The sequence below is a fragment of the Anser cygnoides genome, chromosome 2, assembly GCF_040182565.1.
Source record: "Anser cygnoides isolate HZ-2024a breed goose chromosome 2, Taihu_goose_T2T_genome, whole genome shotgun sequence".
Classification (NCBI taxonomy): domain Eukaryota; kingdom Metazoa; phylum Chordata; class Aves; order Anseriformes; family Anatidae; genus Anser; species Anser cygnoides.
The window spans coordinates 92,886,342-92,907,359 of NC_089874.1; the positions used below are offsets into that span (position 1 = coordinate 92,886,342).

General features: G+C 37.2%; 1 protein-coding gene across 14 annotated transcripts in view; it reads left to right on the top strand.

Annotated features, from left to right (window-relative positions):
- Window positions 1-21,018, top strand: part of FHOD3 (formin homology 2 domain containing 3) — a 404,913-nt gene that overhangs the window by 360,588 nt on the left and 23,307 nt on the right. For 11 of the 14 annotated variants that reach the window (XM_048077544.2, XM_048077540.2, XM_048077554.2 and 8 more), the window contains 5 exons: window positions 1,711-1,830; window positions 2,308-2,469; window positions 11,374-11,564; window positions 13,306-13,498; window positions 18,871-18,894. In XM_048077544.2, the coding sequence (XP_047933501.1) occupies window positions 1,711-1,830; window positions 2,308-2,469; window positions 11,374-11,564; window positions 13,306-13,498; window positions 18,871-18,894 (690 nt within the window). The remainder of the gene's footprint in view (window positions 1-1,710; window positions 1,831-2,307; window positions 2,470-11,373; window positions 11,565-13,305; window positions 13,499-18,870; window positions 18,895-21,018) is intronic. The other 3 variants (XM_048077538.2, XM_048077549.2, XM_048077551.2) reach the window with 1 other exon arrangement.

A 21,018-nucleotide genomic window follows, 5' to 3' on the forward strand; every position in this document is an offset into this window, starting at 1 on the left:
CATTACGTATTGGCCTTGTCCAGGTAAAAGGTAAGTTTTAAAGGGAACAACAGTGGGTATTCCCCCTGTTTATATGGTATCTAGCACACTTTTTTTGTAGGGTTTTTTGTTTGTTTTGTTTGTTTGTATGGTACCATAAACTCAAAAAGAAAGAGTAATGATAAATGTGCACTATATGGAAGAAAGCTTAAGCATGGATAGCTTACATGTTAAATAGTTAAATAAAAGGCTACAGTATGGCCTGCTTGGAAGCCTGTTATGACACCTTTTTATCCATCCGCAGAATATTTTAAGTCATCCTTCTAGGAAAGATTTTTAAACAGTTTGCAAATTGGTGCAGGTATAATAGTTCAAAAATGTGTGTTTGCAGCAGATGTATAGCATTGTGATTCATCTCCATAATGGAACAAAACAAAAAGCTCAGTCCCGACTTGTAAACCAATTCAAAGAATTCTGTGTAGCAGTTTATTGATTTTACTCTAACTCGATAGTCTTGGATGATTTAGCAGCTCTCCTCTGATGTATAAATTACTTGGGTCACTGTGCCATTTTTTAATTTATTTCAAATTTGCTATATTGTTTTCTTAAGTTGAGAGTTGAGTTGTTCTGTAGTGACTAGAAATCCATGTTTCCTTTATCTTTGTGCTCTTATTTGTGGTAAAATGTCGGTATAGTTTTTGAATGACCCATTGTATTTCCCCAAGACAGTGAAGTTCACAGTTATTTTGCCTCTTGGTCTAAAATAACAGCTTAATTTTGGCTTCTTAGCTCATAAAAAGTATAATAATTTGGGAAAAGAATGCTGCTCGGGGATGCTTTGGATGGCAATTGGAGATAGGAACAATGTGAACTGTTACTGTGCATGTAAAATAAATAACCCTGGGCCTCACACTAAGATAGAAACAAGCTCACTCAACTCAATTACCCTCACTGTCTTCCTTTGAACTCTCTGGTGTAGTTCACTTCCCGAGGTAATGGAAGAGAATTTATGTTTTCAAGTCTTATCAGTTCACATACCTATACTCAGACAATGTGTGTGGATGGAAGATACATTAAGTTAAAAGATCAAAATGGGACCACTTTTAAAACTTTATATTTGCAGTATTTTATATTTTTATTGTTGGTGGGGTCTTTTTTTGGTTTGGGGTTCGAGGTTTTGTGTTTTATTTTGTGGATTGTTTTTTTTCTTCCCATTTTTAAAGTCACAAAAGCACAAAATGATATCAAAAACTCAGAGGTAACCATTGTTTGAAGAAAGCTTTAGGGTCAGGCTGTGAATGTCAACTCAGCCAGAATTCTAACTTTTTTGGGGGGGTTGTCTTTTGAAGATTAGAAAGAGTTGTTATAAGAAGCTTTCTTTTTTCACTTGGGATCAGGGGTGTTCCTGTCTCTAATTCAGGTGCAACAGCCCTTTCAGTGATACTATTTCTCTCCTATTCAGAATCATAGAATAATCCCGAGGACAAGTAAGGCAAATGCATACATAAACAAGCAACATTAGGAAAGTATTTTATGTATTTCTTTGCTGTCCTTGCATGTGATTTATCAGCTGGAACATGGAAGAAAGCCAGCACACATGGCTAGTTTACACTCTGCAAGACACCAGTTCAGGAACTTTTTGCAATAATTAGTCTAAATCTTAGAATTAAAAACTAGAAGCAGCTATAGCCAACTACAGCCTTCACTTTCTTGTTTCTCTTCTTGTGGCAGGAAGTTGCAGAACCACTTCTAGATCTGAAAGAAGGAATGGACCAACTGGAGCACAATAACACTTTGGGATTTATCCTTTCTACTCTGCTAGCCATCGGGAACTTTCTGAATGGAACCAATGTAAGACCTGTGTCCCAGCATTTCCCCTGAGCTTTTTCCTTCAAAAAGCAGAAGTCAAAACCATTATGACAGTTACAACCCAGTATTTATTTCTGACCAGAAATATAATCTAGAAGACAGAACCTACTTTTTTTGTGTGTGTGTGTATTTCATGAGTGCTCTTTGCCCTTTTCTGCATAACCTGAAGGAAGTTTAGAGCGAGGCATTCTCTTTGTGTAACTCCCTTGAGTACAGTGTTGATGCTCCCCATTCAAACTGTGAGCACTTTGTCATGAGTCATTTCACTGTAGATGGAGTGATTTTAGGCCTATTCTTCAGCAAGTTGAAAGAATAAAAATAAAAGCAACAAGTTTCTTTTGTTGTAAAATTCTTCATCTTTCCCTTCTGCCCCTACTTGGTAATCGTTTTTGCCTACTAATCTGCACGGGATGGAGTAGCATTTTTGTTTTTATTTTCTTCCTGTTTTCTCTCTTGCAGGCCAAAGCTTTTGAGTTGAGCTACCTCGAGAAGGTTCCAGAAGTCAAGGACACAGTGCATAAGCAGTCCCTCCTGCACCATGTCTGCACTATGGTGGTGGAAAAGTTCCCAGACAGCACTGATCTTTATTCAGAGATCGGGGCCATCACTAGGTCAGCCAAGGTATGTCTAGTGGGTAAATATGTAGATTTATAAGCTCCTCTCTAAAGTCAAATCTTTAAGATTTAATTTTATTCTTTGATTTGTTCCTCCCTGGTCACAGAACTTGTTATGAATGTGGACTTGTTGCATTATTCCTCAGGGAATTTCAAAGATGCCAGAACACTGTGTTTTGAGCTTTATATCTGTCTGTCAGATGGTTTCCTCACCATGTTATGACAGCCATTTTAATGTTTCTTATACATATAATTAATGTTATATAACTATTAGGAACTATTTTATGGTTACTTTATTTTACCAGTATCTTCAAATTTGTTTACTTACTCTGTGGTTTGGAGGAATCTCTTCTTTAAGGCAGATGCATCTCTTTACATATTTCAAAGGCAATAGACAGAATACACTTTTGGAGTAATAAAATTGTCTCAATAATAGAAGTGTCCTTGGAATACCTTGTGTAATTCTTTTACTGTCCTCCTTATGACAGCAAGTTTGATGAGGAGGAGTTAAGAAGGATAAAAACAAATAAAGGAATCCTGCAGCAGCCACTCTTTTTAAAAAGTGGTAATTAATTGACTAATGCATAAGTCTAGTCAATGGCTTAATTTGGAATGCAGAGTATTTATTGGTAGTACTTACGATAGAAATACTGTAACCTCATTTTTGGAGCTCTCAGTGTGTCAAATTTCATGGATGACTCTTAAAAACAACACATTTCTCATTAATGGAATAAACTTGACAGAACATCATCAGGAGATAACCAACATGAAAATTCTGATTTATAATTCCCATCTAGTCCAGTATCTTCATTCGGACAGTGGTTGATACCAGTTGCTTGAGAGGAGAGCACAAGAAGCTTTGAAGGACAAAGATCTCTCCTAGAAAATCTTTTTTTCATGAGTCATAATACTCATTATATACATCAAATGGAGGAATGATTGCTTTTCCAAAAAACACGTTGTTTTGATATTTCTAGGGGAAAAAAATGCATAATCCTTTCCTTCCTTCCTTCCTTCCTTCCTTCCTTCCTTCCTTCCTTCCTTCCTTCCTTTCTTTCTTTTTCTTTCTTTTTTTACTGCAATAATACAATCTTATTTTGGCTCCTAGAAAAGTTCTTGTGACAATGAGTTTCATAATCTAATTTTGTCTGCTGTTGCATTTGCCAGTTTCAGGATTTGCTGTCTTGAATATATTGAACAGTAGAAACTTCTTTTATCTCTCTGTTTCATAAAATCCTAGAATTTTTTAGGTTGGACAGGACCTCCGAAGGTCATCTGGTCCATCACCCTTTTCATTGAAATGCCAAATTAAGCCAGGCTGCTCAGGTCCTTGTCTGTGTTTCAAAGAATCCTTCTACATCTTTTTTAGACACCCATTTCCACACTTTTTCTCCATCTTCCCTTCTGGGATGTGTTAAATAATAGTAAAAACAGCATTCTAACCTCTTTGTATAGATATTACATGCTTACTATGTTTGCCCATTCTGTTTATACTGTCTTTTGTTAGCCTGAGATTTTGTGTTTTTTGACTGTTACTGTCCTTCTGACACCAGTCATCTTTGGACTACTCACAAGGGCATCCAGGCAATCTTCTGAGTTGATCTGGCAATTTAGAACCCAGCCAGACACGGAGTTACTCCAAGTTACTGCCTGCAAAGTGCACTTCGTTGCAATCTAAAGTAATGACCATGATCTGCTGAAGCAGACTGACTGCTTATCTCTTAAATCCCTAATAGCCCTCTGAAGTCAGGGCTAATCTGAGTTAATTTCTTGCCATCTGTAGATTTTACCCTCTCAGCATGCTTCCTTGTTTCCAAATAGTTTTTAAATATGTAGTAGAAACCACAAGCCACCTGCTGTTAACCCTGTCACCAGATGACAATCAATATGTATAACCTCTTTTATTTTGCTTTCAGCTTCACACTTCATAAGTCGCCTCCCATGAGGCTTCTTGTAAAGATTTTGAAAGTCTAATTTTTGTTCCTTGCTCTCATCTGTTCACTATATTTTAAGCATATTCAGAATGTAGTGATTTCTTTGATGTTTTATTTTCCTATTTTTATTTATTCTTTCAGCCAGGTAATAGGTATAGTAATAAAGCTTGCAGCTCTACAGTCCTCTGAATCATCCTTGCTGCTTTTGTCAAAGACAGGTGAAACTTTTGCTATCCTCTGATTCTCCAAATTATTAAGTATAGTGAAAGCACACTCATTTTAGCCTGTGGCTCAGTTGCTTTATTTTAATTGCCTTTAGAATTCTTGTCTTCTGGTTGTTTACTGCTTTGTAAGCTACCATCCTCCTCCAACACATTTGTTTCTGCAATTGAATACTTGCTATTTGTTCATGTCTACTAACAAATAAAATACAGAAAATAAAAACAAATGCCAGAATAGGTTTCTCCCTGACATTCTCAGTGTTGGACAAAAAGAAGTCATCTTACTTCCCTTCCCTAACTCTTTTCTTCCTCAGTTTCTCTCATCCCCAGTGACCCAGGACCTCTGACATGTTTTTCTTTTTTTTAGATACCATAAAGGAGTTCGTGGGTTTTGTTTTCTGTCCTTAGGTATTTGCTTTTTGGATTCTGTCTCTGCTCTGCTGGTTTTCCTCTTGTACAGCCTGTGTTTAGGCTCTGTTTTATTGCCTTCGTTAAGGCTGGTTTCTCATGTTAAGTTTTTTTTTTTTATTTTTTGTTGGTTTTGTTGAGTGATTCTTCATATCTGAACACTTAGGTATATTAGTTTATCCTTTCCTGCTTCCTCTCTTTGTTAAGAAGTTATTCCATTTTCTTTGCACAAATTAATCACAAAAATGAAAATTGCCACAAAAGAGAGCAGTCATTTCCTAAAATCCACACCACTATATACTGTATACTCTCAAGTGAATCTTCTATTTCTGTTTTTCAGCCTTAGAGAGAGGAAGAACCTTAACCCAATGCTGTCACTTTTAAAAAATTTTTAGGTCTAAGGGCATGCAAAATTGAGCAAAGTCTTTCAGTCTGTGGTTTGCTGATCTAGTGGCCCTGCCCAAAGCGGATGAAATTCTGAAAAGGCCAGACAAAATCACATTAAGAGAAATTATAGCCTTAACCTTCTGCGTGACGCCCAAGGTCTCCCTTCTTGGGATGTTCCTACATGTGTTATACCACTGATGGATTACTGTAACAAGCTCTATTCCCACTTGATCTTAGCTGCCACAAATCAAAGAGTTAGGACATGGAAGCCATCCAAGCTGCCCTCTTCAAGGGAATATTCACAGAGTAGGCGAAATCTTGGTTTAGAAAAGCTGACAGGAAAGGAGAACTAATATTTCACTGTGGATTAGGCTGTATTTTGAGCTCCATTTTGTCTACAAACATCTTTCAGAAGCCACAAAGGCTAAACAATTTCCATGCTGTAGATAAACAGAGATGCCCCTTCTCCTGATATGCACATCATATGAGAATTACCTAAGCCTTAGTTCCAAAAAAGAAAAAAAAGAAAAAAAAAGAAAAAGAAAGACTGGCTCACCCAAAAGGAGATAGAAAGGCCAGAAAAGAAAATAAAATGGTACGATTACTGCAAGACTTGTGGCTTTTTGTTGAAGGACTGAAGTCATAAAATGGCAAAAAATGGAGACACGTGAAAAAAGAACCAAAAAAAATAGAATTCTAAACAAATAAAAGTATTCATAGTTGTATAAAAGTATCTAGGGTCATGCAGGACTACTGTTTGTTTAGGATCCCATGTTTATGAGCACTTGCATATTTGTTCTTTTTACATACTTTAATTTGATTTTTTTTCTCCAGTGGTATTGACCCAGAATTGATATACCTAGCACAGAAGCAGACTCCAGGTTTCTGCAGTTGAACTCAGGGTTGTTTCTAGCAGTTTACTTACCACTATGGCAGGGGAGGTTGCATCAGCACTAGTCTCTTCTGTTACCGAATGAAAAAGTTTTTTTATTTGAAATGTTTGTCTTCTTTTTGATCCCCTTGAATAATTTTCCCCATGCATCCAGAAGCTGGCCAGCTACATAGGAATTGTCCTCCTTCCCCCAACTCTAATTTACTTTTGATTAAAATACAAAATTTCTGGCTTTTTTTTTTTTTTTTATCTCCTGCAGCAAGGTGCATGGTTTGTTACAGATACTAGGCAAGGGAGGAGAAGGCAGCTTTCAGAGCAAGCAGGAGGAAATGTTAACAGCACAGGGCAGGGGACAAGGCTCACTGGTAGGAAAGAATTTAGGATTAGACTAAGAGGTGCACAGGGGAGGAGGAGGTCTGCAGTTGCCCCAGGGACTCAGTGAGGATGTGTGGGGAGAAAGGAGGTGATTGCAGCAGAAGTGCTGCTCTGGCGTCTGCCTGATACACTGGGAAGCAGAGGAGGGAAAAAAGAAAGGGAAAAAAAAAGTAGGGAAGTTTATGCCTGCCTCCTGCTCTGCTTCAGCAGGCCTTCTCTTGCCTTGCTTGACAGAAGATATTTCTCTGCAATTATCACTCAAGTATGCTTTCCCTACGTTTCTTCAAACAAAAACAAATGCCAGAAGTCATATTACTTTCCATGGAAGGAAGCTTGCTTGGAGGTGAGGGCACAAGGTTTCTTAGGTTGGGTCATTCCTTACGGTGCCAGCTGCAAGGACGGCTGCAGCTGCTCCAGCTCCGGACACGGGTTAGCAGAGCAAGGGGAGAGGCAGAGCAGGGGGAGGCAGACTGGGGCGAGGGGGAAGGAGCTGCAGTGGCAAATGAGACTTACAGATTTGGTCTGAGAAAGAGCAAATTCAGTTTTTGCAGGTGCCTGACCGCATTGTGGTGTTTCAGTAATATTTCAGGTGAAATGACTAAAGTAGTGTTGTAGGTGCCGTAACACCAAGTGACCTGCATCACTGCTTACTGGTGTTACTCCCCTTCATCCCAGATAGTGTGGACTTTCATAAAGCATTTGCAAGTAGATCCCATATTAGTGTGTTTATTGTAGATTGTTTGAGGAACTAAAATGTAGTGGAAAGGTTTGTATTGTATAGATTTACCTGATCATACCTCAATAAGCACATATATCCTTTAATTTTAATTAGGGGACTGATTTGGGTTTAATCGTTTCCCAAATTATTCTGGCAGGATGCCAACTCTTACCCTAGAACCAGAAATACATGAACAGAAACTCCTTTATACTTTGGTTTTGAGACCTGGCATCTACTTCACTTACAATGTGACCAACAGGGTGCAAGTTGCGCTGATGTTGGTCTTGGGATAATTCTTGTGACATTCAGTGAAGCATGCCAGTGTGGAAATACTGGAGTAGACAGAGTTTTGAATGTACGCCACAGAAGGTCGCTGCACTCAGATGACAGTGTATTTGCAAGGAGCAATTCTCAGAATTTCCTTTGGCACTGAACCAGCTCAGGAAAAGAGGAAGATTTCATGTTCCCTGCCAGAACTCATCCCTGTAATAATGTGAGAATGAACGGTCTGACCCTAAATTATAAACAGCTCAAGCTCGGCTGTGGTCCACTGTAAAAACTATCTTGAACTTTGAAGAAAGAAAGATTTTGTCTATGATTATGTGCATCTTTCTAGTACCCGTGATAAAATAGTTGCCATTTTATTGTGAATTTAAGGCAACATTTGTCATTGGGATGGTATCAGTATTCTATTCAAAGCACTTTGTGGAGAGAATAAAAATGCAGAGAAACAGGTCTTGCTTAGAAAATGTCTGGATTTGTTCACCGCTAAAAGAAACAAGCTGTAGCAATAAATGATAAATGTAGTAGCAAACAATAGAAAACTTATACGAAGTTACTGAGGCTGCATAACAAGTTATGCACTGGCCTTCAAAATACAACTTAGGATAATTTACAGCGATTTTGAAAAGAAGTGCTTTTCAAGCAAAAACCTCAGTTTTACCAGTTTCCCTTCACTTATTTCTTTCATGTTGTTTTGTTTGGTTGGTTGGTTTTTGTTTGCTATTTCTTTGATCCAGGTGTCAAGTTTTTGACCCTTTACAAGGGCTGAATATAAATAGAGGAATAGTGTAATCTGGTGTAGCATCGTTGATTTTAGTACAGTTTTGTACTCTCTGTAGCAGCAAGCTTAGCCCAGAGAATAGAGGAGATTTAGCTGGAAAAGGGAACGTGTGCAGAGCACATTCCAGATGAAGAAACTCTGAAGGAAAACAACCTAATCTCTCAGGACCTGTTCTCACAATTGTAAATGGAGAGGAACACAGCAGGAGAAAGGAGGAACATATCAAATATATCCTACAAGCATTTAGAAAGTTGTTTTTTCTAAATTTATAAATGAAAATAAACATTATCCAGTGTCTGAAAGAAGAGTCATTTTTATTTTGCGTAACAGCCTAAGACCACTGTTTCTTTCTCCTGAGATAAAAAATAGATTTCTTTTTAAAGTTTTAGCAGAAGATAACAGTAAGTAAGACCAGCAAGCTTCATCTCTTTTGCATATGTGTGTAGTGAGTTGTGGAGGAAGAAGAAGGTGTTTCCACCTTCCTCAAAATCCTGGGGGCTGGGCACAACATCGTATGCTGCTGTCCAAGGAGAAAGCTGTAAAGGCTATTTCAGATTACTGTTTCCTTTTATTCAGCGAAGCATACTCATAAAATAATACCACAGCATTTCTTGTCTGACCACCTCGTGTTCTGAGGTCTCCTGGAGCCGCAACGTGATGCGAAGCTCACCTAAATTCCTTCTTAGTCACAGCTGCAGGCAAGAATTAGTGCATCTTTCCCTTCAAGAAAAAATGAACAAAAATTGAATCAAACTACAAACTACATGTCCCTGTGATCATTTATTGCTATTATAAGGTATTTGTATTTGTAATCCTTTCATTGTTAGAAGGCACCCCAAACAGAACAACAATAATAGCTAAAATGACAAGAAAAAGAAAATTACAATGATATTGCTGAACACTGTGATTGCTTTTAAAAAGTTGTGTACAATTACTGATCTAGGTTTGGACCACTGCGCTGATTTTTCATGGTCTGTTAAGGTGAGGCTAAAGTATTGTTTTGCAAAAGGATTTGTACTTAACTTATATTTTCCACTGATCAAGTGTACCTGCTGTTTTATGATAGAAATGTGCATAAAATAGAGAGGCTTGTTGGTCACATACTGATCAGATTGATGCTGCTCAGAATAAAATAAAAGTTTATTCATTGTCCATGCCGCATTTGGATTCACAGTGAAGAGAAAAATGGCATTTGAAATGTCATGCAGGTAGTACTCTAAAGCTGCTTTTCACATGTGTGCTTTAGATATACCATCTATGGAGAGCAGCAGTGTGTTTATCATCAACAATAAAAATACTGACCTGGAAGGGACTTTTTTTTTTTTATTTTTATTTTTATTTTTAAAAGCATATGCGTTGATATGCTAAAGAAAACAAAAACCCCACAGCTGCTCTACCTCCAGGGCTTTTTTGAATAGCAGAATGGATCAAAGTATGGTTTTATTTCCTCATGAAGAGAAAAAGTCACCACTTTATAAATCATGGCAAGACCAAATACAATAAATATCAGGAGGTTTTTAATCATAATGCACTTCTCATGGCTATACTTAGCATAGGTCTCAACAGCGGGTACTGCATACAGCTGAAAACTTCATTCTGTGTGATACATAACCAAGTGAGGTTGGAACTAATATCAGGAATTTTGGACTTAAAATAAAAAGAAGAAAAAATATGTTGAGACTTAATTCCATTAGATATTGATCTCATCTGAAAAGATTTTAATCCAAAACTCTCCAGAACTGGAATAGCTGGTATCCAAGGCTCATTTCTTTTGCAGCCATTAATAGCTTTTAGCATAGATAGGAAAATTCACCTCCATTCAAGCACAGTCACTCATGCTGCGGTGAACTAAAACCTGTCTCTGTCACTGATTTTTATTTAGCATTAAGGAATTAACTGGAGTACTGGATCATAACATCGCAAACTACTGTGTTTGGAATCTGACGGCTAAATCTGTGTTTTATTGCTTGAATTCATCTGAACTGTGAAGTGGTATTATAAACAGAATTTTTCCTTTCTTAGAGTTTTAGAACATGCTGGGTAGTTTTACTTTTCTCCTTTGTTGTGTTCATATACTTACGTGCTGTGGAAAGGTAGTTAAAGCACTTTGTCCAGTTGGTAATAACATATCCTAAATACCTTCTCTAGACTACTATGATTTGAAAACCTTTTTTGGTTGATGAGTAAAGGAGAACCTCTCTTTCACCTTCTGTTGAATGTGTTGGCTTCTGTCCTGATGAACATTACTGTAGGATGCAATAATTTATTTTAACTGTGTTGATGGATTTTCAAAACCATCATATAATCTTGTTAAAAAAATCATAATGTGTATCAAGGGATGAAAGTTACTACTGAAATCACTAAATTACACGTACTTTGAATAGAGATTTGAAAAATCCTGGCCCATGAATGTTGTGTTTAGAAGTAGACCATCTATTAACAAGTCAGTGCACAGCTAGGGAATATATCCAAGTGCTTCCTAAATTGGCAAAGTGTTGGCTGGATACTACAGTGAGCAGCAAGCATGGTATAAAAAGCTATGAGTAGTAGAGAAAAGGATTAAGGAAAAGTGAGAGAAAGTTTTTGTTGCCTCAACAAAAATAATTGGGTCATGCAATTGCTTGGTGTAGCTATGAAGATTTTAGCAAGGGAAAAAGCACATCACAGTATTTTATTGTCCTTTCTTCAGGTCTTAGGCGTCTTAAGACAAAATAAACAGAGAGACATAGACAAAGTAAAACAGAAAGAGACATTTCTTAATTATTTCGCAGTAATTAATAATGTGAATTAATATTGTTCTGCCACTACAGTGACCCTGACTTATACATGAGTTGTGCTGTTCAGATATCCAAAGATACTGTCATAGCATTTTTGATTAAAGTGTTATATTTTCTATTATTTTCTCTTTTAAAGGTTGACTTTGAACAACTCCAGGAAAACTTGTGTCAGATGGAAAGAAGGTGCAAAGCATCATGGGATCACCTTAAGGCTATAGCAAAGCATGAGATGAAGCCAACTCTAAAGCAAAAGATGTCTGAGTTCCTGAAGGACTGTGCAGAAAGAATCATAATCCTGAAGATTGTTCATAGAAGAATAATTAACAGGTACAGAATTAAACTGGTGACAGTACTCTCTTGATGATATGTACTTTGCTAAAATTATAAATTATGACATAATATATATGAGTTTTTTTAAGTGTGCATAGGTACATATTGCAGCAAGTACATCTACCAGGATGTATATGGTGCATATGTTCTCATTCACGCCTGTTCAAGAAATATCCTCACTCAAAGAAGTTTCTGTGTTTCCAATAAAAAGAATGAATAATCCAGGCAATCATTTGTTCCCATGTTGCAATAATTGGGCCTTTGAACTCCTAACCCCTTAAAGCTAGCATTTTTGTGACTAAGTTGCTATATTGTCTGTCCTTCCCTGAATACTTTTTAGAGGGATTGGCTTGCTGTCTGGTTAACAAGAATATGCCGTGGCAAAATATTGAAGTTCTAATGATAAATTTGTCATACATGGAAGCTGAAAGGAGTCTTGTACAATTAGTTTTGTAAGCAGAACCACCCCTGTCTGCAAGATCTATGACTACTTTTTTTATGCCTAAACAGTAGGAGGCAGATTTAAGATTCCTTTGTTTAGGACTTGCCATTGGATTTAATTTCATCCAATGAAATTAGCCCTAATTGCAGTGTTCTGAAATGTACTTACTCATGATAATTCTGCATAAACCTAAACTTTTTTTTTTCACATACACAAATTTAGCCATATGAGTTTAAGCCATCGGATTAATTTAGCTATGTTTCTTCAGTTTATTAATGAAATGTTGAGAGATTTTCCAACTTCTGAAGAATTTCCATATTACTTTGGTCAAAATTAGGATCTGCATTCCAAATGATCCCAAATTTGTGGATATACAACTGGGAAGTTAATTCAGTTCTTCTTCTGTTTTCATAATGATCTCTTTTTCATGCTATGATTAAGCAGAAATCCCAATTGCAGGAGAAGGGAAGTGAATTCGCCAATTTACTGTTGTGTTTATCGTATGCATTGTATGAGTAAGAAAAATGCTAACTTTTTCCTATTAAGTGCTGCAGAACTTCTGTAGACTTTTCCAAAAATGTATCTCTTTAAATGCATCTTTCTAGGATTGGGAAAACTTTTATCATCGAGGATATGGATGCTGTTAAAAGAGATTCACATGCATTTTTAAACACTCAGTGTGCTATTGTTGATCATGCAAAATAGAAGCAATAGTAAAAGTTGCAAATACTGTGGAAGCTCTGAATGCCACAGAAGCAGTAAAACTGTGAATTGAGAGTTTCCCAAAATAAATTACTTGGAAGATAATATAATTTTATGGTCATTTTTGTGAACGAGAAATTCTTTTCTTCTTGTGTTTGCTAGCCTGTAAATCTGCATTCTTCTTGTCTAGACTTTCCCCAACATCCTAGCAGCCTCTTTGAAGTTGCTTAATACAAATAAATAGGATTGAAACTTAATAAATATTTTTTTTCTATAACTGAAATGAAATTGGTCATTCACATTCCAAATTAATCATATAAAGTAGATAGAGTTCCATAAGCATCTTATCTCCTTCATCAGCCTGGGAAAATGGACTGGGATGAAGTTATCATAGACTAGACTTTCATGTTTTTAATTATAAACCATGGCAATGTTATGCAAAAAATCCATGAAAATTTTGGAGTACGAAAGAAATTACAGGAGTTAATAAAGTAATAAATGGATGCAGTGAAATGTTTTGTTTGGTTTTGTTTTTCCTAGAAATGATGAATAAAGATTTTTTCCCTTTGCATTCATTAACACATTGTTTTCCAGGTTTCACTCATTCTTGTTATTTATGGGCCATCCTCCGTATGCAATACGCGAAGTCAACATCAATAAGTTCTGCAAAATTATTAGTGAATTTGCTCTGGAATACCGCACCACCAGGGAACGAGTCCTGCAGCAAAAACAGAAACGAGCTAACCACAGGGAAAGAAACAAGACCAGAGGGAAAATGATCACAGATGTAAGTGGCAAAATATACGTCCCACAGCACCAATTTTTAAAACAATCTTTCACTGAATGTCTTATATGAATTGTTGTTAATCTTTATCTTCATTATTAGGGAGTTATTCTACTGTAAATAGTGGCCTCTGTTCTTCTAAAAGACAAAACTTGCAAGTCCTTGAGTATGGATATATTTTTCTTCATACTAATTTATAGAATGAGAACAAACCAAGATTATGCATCCAGAAAGAGCATCTCTGTGTTGCACAGACAATGCGAAGAATCTCTGGTGGACGCTGGAATCTGTGCATACGTAATCAGAAAAGAATATAAAAAGAAAATAAAATACTGGAAAATTAGGCTGCTAGTTGAGGACATCAGCACATCACAAATGATGAAACGTTGTAACCATTTAAGTGGTTACAAGTGAATTTAAAAACTTTTTTCTTTGAATATTTTAATATACACTCTTTAATCTTAGTATTTTACATATTTTAATGTGTATAGATATCTGTGTATGCACACTCATGGATATTTTCTAGTTACCTTTAAAGCACAAAGCAGCCTATTTTATGGGAACAGAAACTTTGGGGTTCTGAAAGAGCTGACACATTTATGTTCACAGTAGGTGCTATCCTTCAAACTTTGCTGATAGTATTCCTGCATTCCGATAAATTAAAATAAGATTAGTTTTCTGAGCATAGTAAGCTTTAAAATCCTCTTGACTTTTTAATCTTTTTTTTTTTTTTAAGTTCATGTAGTTTGACTCAATCCAAATAAAGTTTTAAGAAGTGCCAGTACTTAATAAAAGTTTCCATCTGTCTCAAAATCCAAATCTGGAGTCTCGATTAGATGAGAGTAAATCATTGCATATGAAGCTGTCCCTACCTTTAGCATGAAAAGTCCTAAGCTGATTTCAGTTTTATGAGTCCTGCAACTTAAGTTGAAAAATTTGTATGTATTGAGATTGATATAAATTGAGATTGTTATTAATTCATTAAGTCAATGTCATTTGTAGATCTTTCCTGGCAATACCCTCTTTAAATCTGGATATCTGCCCCATTTACAGTGAATGTTAAACCTGTGTTATCTCAAAACATTTTCCTCTTGGTCTAACTTCAGGTAAAGGAAGGGGCTGTGATTTTACTTGAAGGATATAATATAGTCAGGCAAATTTTCAAAACTACCGCTGAAGAACTGACATTATTTTATTCAATTGCTTCCCTGATTTTCTGCAATATTCTAGAGGACCTAAAAGATAGCATTAACCAGAGAGACTGGTAAATTAAAATTTTTGTTTCCTGAGGTAGCTTGAATACTTTTTACTAGTTTAAACAGTACAAAGATGTGAAGGAGTTCCTGTTTTCCTAGTATATGGCATAGTGTTTCTGTCTTACTTGTCTGGGAGAATTGGCCGTGGCATGACTGAGAAGCTTCTCTAAGTCCTATTCCTGCAGGAAATGTGAGAGAAAAGGGAAATGTGACCCTTGGAACCTGGATTCAGGAAGCAGAGAGAAGGGACCCTTTAAATCAAGAAAAAGGATGAGGGTTGATAGGTAGATCAGTGATGAGCAAGGCCAGGATAATGGTTGTTTGCTGAAAATGTAAGAAAAGAGGTAGTTGGGCCTCTCCCAGAAACAAATACTATTGGGAAATGTCATTTGTTCAGTTCAAGACGGTGTTGAGATTTGACAAGAATTAAATGCCATCTGACAGCTGGTATTCCACCTAAATCTTTCAGGTCCACAGAAAGGGAGCATTTTTTGCCTACTGCTATTTAATAATTATATAATGGTCTTTAAAAAGTCCATTTGGAGGGGGAAAAAAAAAAAGCATTCTTTGAAAGTCCCTTATAAGGATGTTCTTTAAGAGAGTTCTTCCTATGGCCATATGGTTATTTCAGGACTTAACTACAACTCTTCATCTATAGCCCAGTAGTTATGGCCTCATTTACATTTTGTTTGATTGCAGTACCTGGTAAAACAGAAATAAAGTTGCATCAGGCTGTTTGTCACAGCTTCCTTTGACTTTGCAGTAATATCTACCTCAAAGTGAGCTTCCAAGTCAGCAGGATGGAAGATATTTGTGTGTGAAGAAAGATGAAAAAGAGGAGTTTTATTGTAGCATTCTGGTGGCTTGGCTTTGTGCCTGCTTCTGATTTTCTTACTCTTTCGTATCTGAATGCATTGGAGAGGGAAAGTATATCAGTAGCGCACTGACAGTATGTTGAACTAGGTAGAATTGTAACACCAACGGAAGAAATTTTAGATCTTGACATTGGAAAGAAACTCATTATAGAAAGTAGTGCTAATAAGAATATTCATGTAGACTTTTATTTTCTGCTTTGGGTGACCTAAAAGGATATTTATTTACTTGATTATTTGATATTTACTTCACTATCCTTTTGAAAGTTTCCTCAGGATCCCATTTTCATCACCTTATAGTACGTTGTTTTCAGGCAGAAAAGAGGGATTTTAGCAAAAACAGGAAAGGAGTGATCCAGAACCATCCCAGTCCTCGACAGGAAGGTACATCTCACGTATACCTCAGCCCCCTGCAGACTTGGAAGGCAGAGGAGTACTGGCTCTTTGCATGGAGAGAGTCTGCTGGCTCCTCACATGGAGAACTTTCATCAGCTTCAGCAACTCCTCGCAGGGAATAGGGATGAGAAACAGGCACGATGTGCAATATTTCCATCTTTATTTTAGCCTTTTACCACAGATCTTTATGTTTATGTGTTCTTTAATAGCTGAAATGGACTGGGCACTGTCAGTTTAAATCTCAGTGAAAGTTGTCTGCAGGAGAAAGACAGAGCAGAGGGGAAAAAGAGAAGAACAGTAAGTTGCCACAGTTTCACAGGGAAGATTGCCTAGTCTGTGTAACTTTATATCTGGCTTTAGCTAGTGATAGCAGTCACTTACTTCAGGCACACTAAAAATAACAAGCAGGCAAAAGAGGGAAGAAATGCAATTATAGATATGAGTCTGAGCTTTTTAATGATTTTTAATAATAGTAGGTAGTATAAGCATCTGTCTCCCAGATTTATGAAGCTCTGCTTTTTATGATACTTAAGAGTTTCAATTCCAAAATTACTATGTAACAGAAATAATATTTTTAAATGGCAAATCCACCACATATGAATGCTAGCCTAAGGGAAAAATGGGAGGGAGAGAGAGAAGCTCTGCAAATTGTCCTGCAACATCCAGTATTGGATGACAGAAGAACTGAGCAGCCCTTTTTTCTTAAAATTAACATCTTGTGCTGACAGGAGGTATTTAGTATAGGAATATTGTTCCAGCGCTTTTTGGTAATATTACATCTGTTAAAGTTTTCCTAATTTATTAACATTTCTCAGTGTATTTATAATGATGAAATGAAGAAGGAAAGGCAGAAGGTACACAGCTGGGTGAGAGCAGATTCCCTCCCTGAAACAAAAGTTTGATTAATTTATTTTGCTACTTTGGGTCCTGTTCTCTGTATTTACTGATTTACTGGGGGCAGATATCTCTCCAGACATGCAATAGTGTAGGGGACCTTGAACCACTCCTCCTGAGTGGCTTTGGGTGTCAAACAGCAGTTCTGGGTGTGAGCCCCTTCCACCCAGAGCAGGGAGAAGAGAAATGGTAATGCCGTGAAAACTAGAGATGAGCAGGGGCAAACAGAGAGGAGTACATTGCCCTTAAGATAAGTCCTCTGCAAATCACTTTTAGGTAGACTAAATGGACAGGAAGGCCAAGAACTGAGACTTTCCCTGTAAAGAAGAAAACATAACACACTTTGGTTTGGTGTGCAGTCTGTAATGTATGTATTTTGTTCTTGTACCTTTCTCTGAGTGCCTTTTGCATATTTTTAAGCTTAAATCGCTCTCCTCCTGCGTTTTATTTATTAGATAGGTTTGCATTTGGGTTAGAATACAAACATGTTCTTGCTTCCCTTTCTTCTCCTTTCTGTTTCTTATTCATGCCAAAATGTAAACAGTGTCCACCTCCAGAAGAATTGCTTTATGGTGTGACTCCCCACCCCCCGGGGGGTGGAAAAAGCAAATGGATCTTTTCATAATGCAAAGGGAAATACCTGCTGAGGTCCCTCTGCAAAATATCTGCTTGTCTTACTGTCAGTGCCACTGTGTCCAAAGCAAAATAGACATCTCACCCTTTGAATAAAACATATCCTTAAAAAGTAATGTTAATGTGCTGCACAGCACTCTCACAACTAATCTTCTTATGGAGATTGTGCTGAAACTAAGCTGAGGGCCAAAGTAAATCAGGCTTTCATTTTTAATGATGAATGTTTCTGGAACAGAATGTATCAATCCCAGACAGAAATCACAGTTGAGATGGAGATAAGGTCAAAAATATATATTAGTAACACAAGGCAGGGGAATAGAATTGATGGAATGCTACTTTAAAAAAATAGAAAATAAAAAGATGCATCAAATTTCTAGGGTATGTTTATACTTTATAAACAGTCTAAATGAAAATTATGCAAATAAGGAGCCCAGATACTTGAGAAACTGTTTCACTCTGGGAACCATCTATGTGGGGTTTTGTACATGGTGAAGAATTCCCCAGGCACTTGGGAACACAGCTCTAAATACTTTGCCAGTTCCCTGTAAACTCCCAAATTCACAAACACTCCATATCCAGTAATATTTTGATATGCCCATTACATTTTATGTAATGTAACTGTCAAGATAATTTTACATGTCTGCTGTCAGAGAGGGTAAAAGCCCTAAATGACAAAGGTTACTTGCATTTCTATAATTTCCAGCTACTGAAAAACTTGTAGTGTGTATTCAGAGACTGCTCAGCACTTGATTTTAGTCCTCTGTTAAACTGAAACTTGAAGATTAAAAAAAAAAAAAAAAAAAAAAAAACAGTTTAAAAGAAGGAATTAAAGCAAGCACATAAGTGCAGAGAAAATGAATTGCCAAGAAGCTGACCTCTGCACTGGGAGAAAGAGCAAGCAGGACCTCCCTGTTCTGAACAGAGCTGGAAAAAGGAGAGAGTCCTTCCTAGTGCTCTCAGTTTCCACAAGGTGAAAAGTGGGCAAGCCACAGCATGACTCAAGGGAGAGAAATGGGATGGTTTAGGGATGATCTCAGTTCATAATTTCTCCAAGAAAAATCAGGAAATTCTATTTCAAATCCTGTCCAACTGACAGTGACAGTCTGTTCTGTGTACAATAGGATAGTGGCTCATTAATTAAAAGACATTAGCCAGATGATTGTCTAAGGAATTAATTCCTTATATGTGTTGTGTTTTTATGGCCTCCTGTAACTGCATAAACAGTACCATGGTTACCTCTTATTTTGTTGTGGTTTGGCCATGCTGTCCTTCCTAAATCTTACTGTTTGTCCTTCTCTGCCCTGTCCTCTGTTTCCGGTGGCAGACTGATGAAGAAGAGGATGCCGAGGTATGGTTCTTTGAAGGAGCATGTCATTCCCATTTCCCCTGTGTGCTGTGACATTTAATTTCTAACTCAGATAGTATGGACTGCTCAACTCCATCTGCTCAACTGGAACTATGAACCATGACATTTTTCTCATAGCTTTTTGGCTCTATTGTTAGGAGTGTGTTTTTGCAGTCAGCTTTAACCATATGCATACCTCCTTTCTTGAATAGGGCTATCTTGATCTGAGGCCTTAATAATTTTAAATTTCATCATGTATTTTCTTCAATGTCTGTTTGCTAAACTGCAAAGTAGCTCCACTACCCAAAATATCAGTGATCTGAATGTTATGGGGATCATCAGTTTCATTGGGCTAAGGATTTCAATGATAGTTTCATAGTCATTATTAATCCGTGTGTGTCCAATTATAACTATTTTATAAAGTGTTCAAAAGCATCAGGATATAGGGATGCAAAGCAAATTGTAATGGTTATCTTTGCTGTATGAAAAGTGAACAAGATACTTCAGTCACCATAGAGGTAAGCCATGGACTAGTTCATACATCTATCATAAATTGCTCCTGAAGATGATATTGAAATTTAATAAAGGAGTGAATAAATAATTTAAGAACTATCAACATTTGCTCAAGAGGCTGGGGCTTGGGCATTAATCTACACCAATGTCTGAAAACTAAGGAAGTGGAATTAAGCTTCCTGGCTATGTAGCTTCTCCCTACTGATGGTTTATGCCGTATAGCTTAGGCTACAGAAAGAAAATTACAGAAATTAGACTTTTTATGCCAAAGTTTAACTATTGTGTGAATACTAACAGTTATGTGACTACTTTATCCTGTGTTTTTTTCTAAGGTGGTGCTCATTACATTTACAACCCATTGTATATAAGCATTCTTAGTGCAAAAACTGCATGTACTTTCATGGAAGTTTCTCTCTAATTTTGGGTGGTTTTCTTGTTTTTTGGATTTATTTTTGTCTTTTAATTTCACAGGTGATATTCTAGCACTTGCACAATCTCCACATCAAAATATTGCAAGCTAATATTTTAAAAATAAAACAAACTTCTCGATATCAAAAATAAATATCACACTGGTATATTTAGCTTAGTGCCTTGTAGGGATTAGTGTTTTGCTACTCAGCTGGCTGTCCTACCCTGAAAAGTCATCATGTTAGAATAAAATCATCCTGTCACTGATTTCCTGATGAAATATTTTCAGTTTGCAGTCTAACAACCCAGGAGGACTCTATCAAAGCTCGGAAAGTAGGACTGAGCCTTTTCTTCCAATTTACTGTTCTCTGAAAGAAAGGCTCTGCAGGTTTGCATCGCTGTAGCTGACTGGCTTGATACCGTCAAGTTAATAAGTAATGTTGTTTAGTATGCAGAGGAGGAACAGAATGCAGCACACCTCCCTTTATCTTTGCTGGATCTGAGGAATAAGAAAGATTAAAAGGAAAAAAAGAAAAAAAAAACACTTCAGTTTCTGATAACTGATGTGACTGAAAACACTGAGGGGTATTATTATCTGTTGATGTCTGTTTGCTGGTGAGAGCTTGTCCTTTCTGCAGCTGGGGCTGTATTTCAGATGTGCTGTAATGCTTCTGTAGATGAGAGCAACGGAGAGAACACCAGCACGGCAGGCTGGAGGAGGAGAGCAGCCCCTGGCTCCTGCTTCCAGCACACTGATGCAAACCCCTGCCCTCCTTAGAAAGCCTCCATTTCTCCCGTCATCTACCTGGCTGCATTTCTAGAGGGCTGTTTTCAGCGGAGCTGTCACTCCTGGGCGCTGCGAGCGTGCGATTAACTCGGCCGCTGTTGTTAGCATTGTTGTGGTGACAGCGAAGTCACGGGTGGGCCGGAGAAGCAGAGGGCAGATTCCAAAATCTCTCTAAGGTTTTGTTTGTTCTGCTAACTGCTGACTGCAATTTTTTATGTTTTGGCCATGGAATAATTTGGCTGGGTGTTTTGGGACTGGGGATTTTTTCAGCATTACTGGTGATGTATTTTAAGTTTACTGTACATATCTGCATTTTAGAGCAGCATGAGAGTTCTCTGTGGAGCAATGCAGAGAGGCAGGAGGGAGATGTCTTGTCCCCAGACCACCCTGCCAGTCCTGCCTTGTCACAGGAAGGTGAT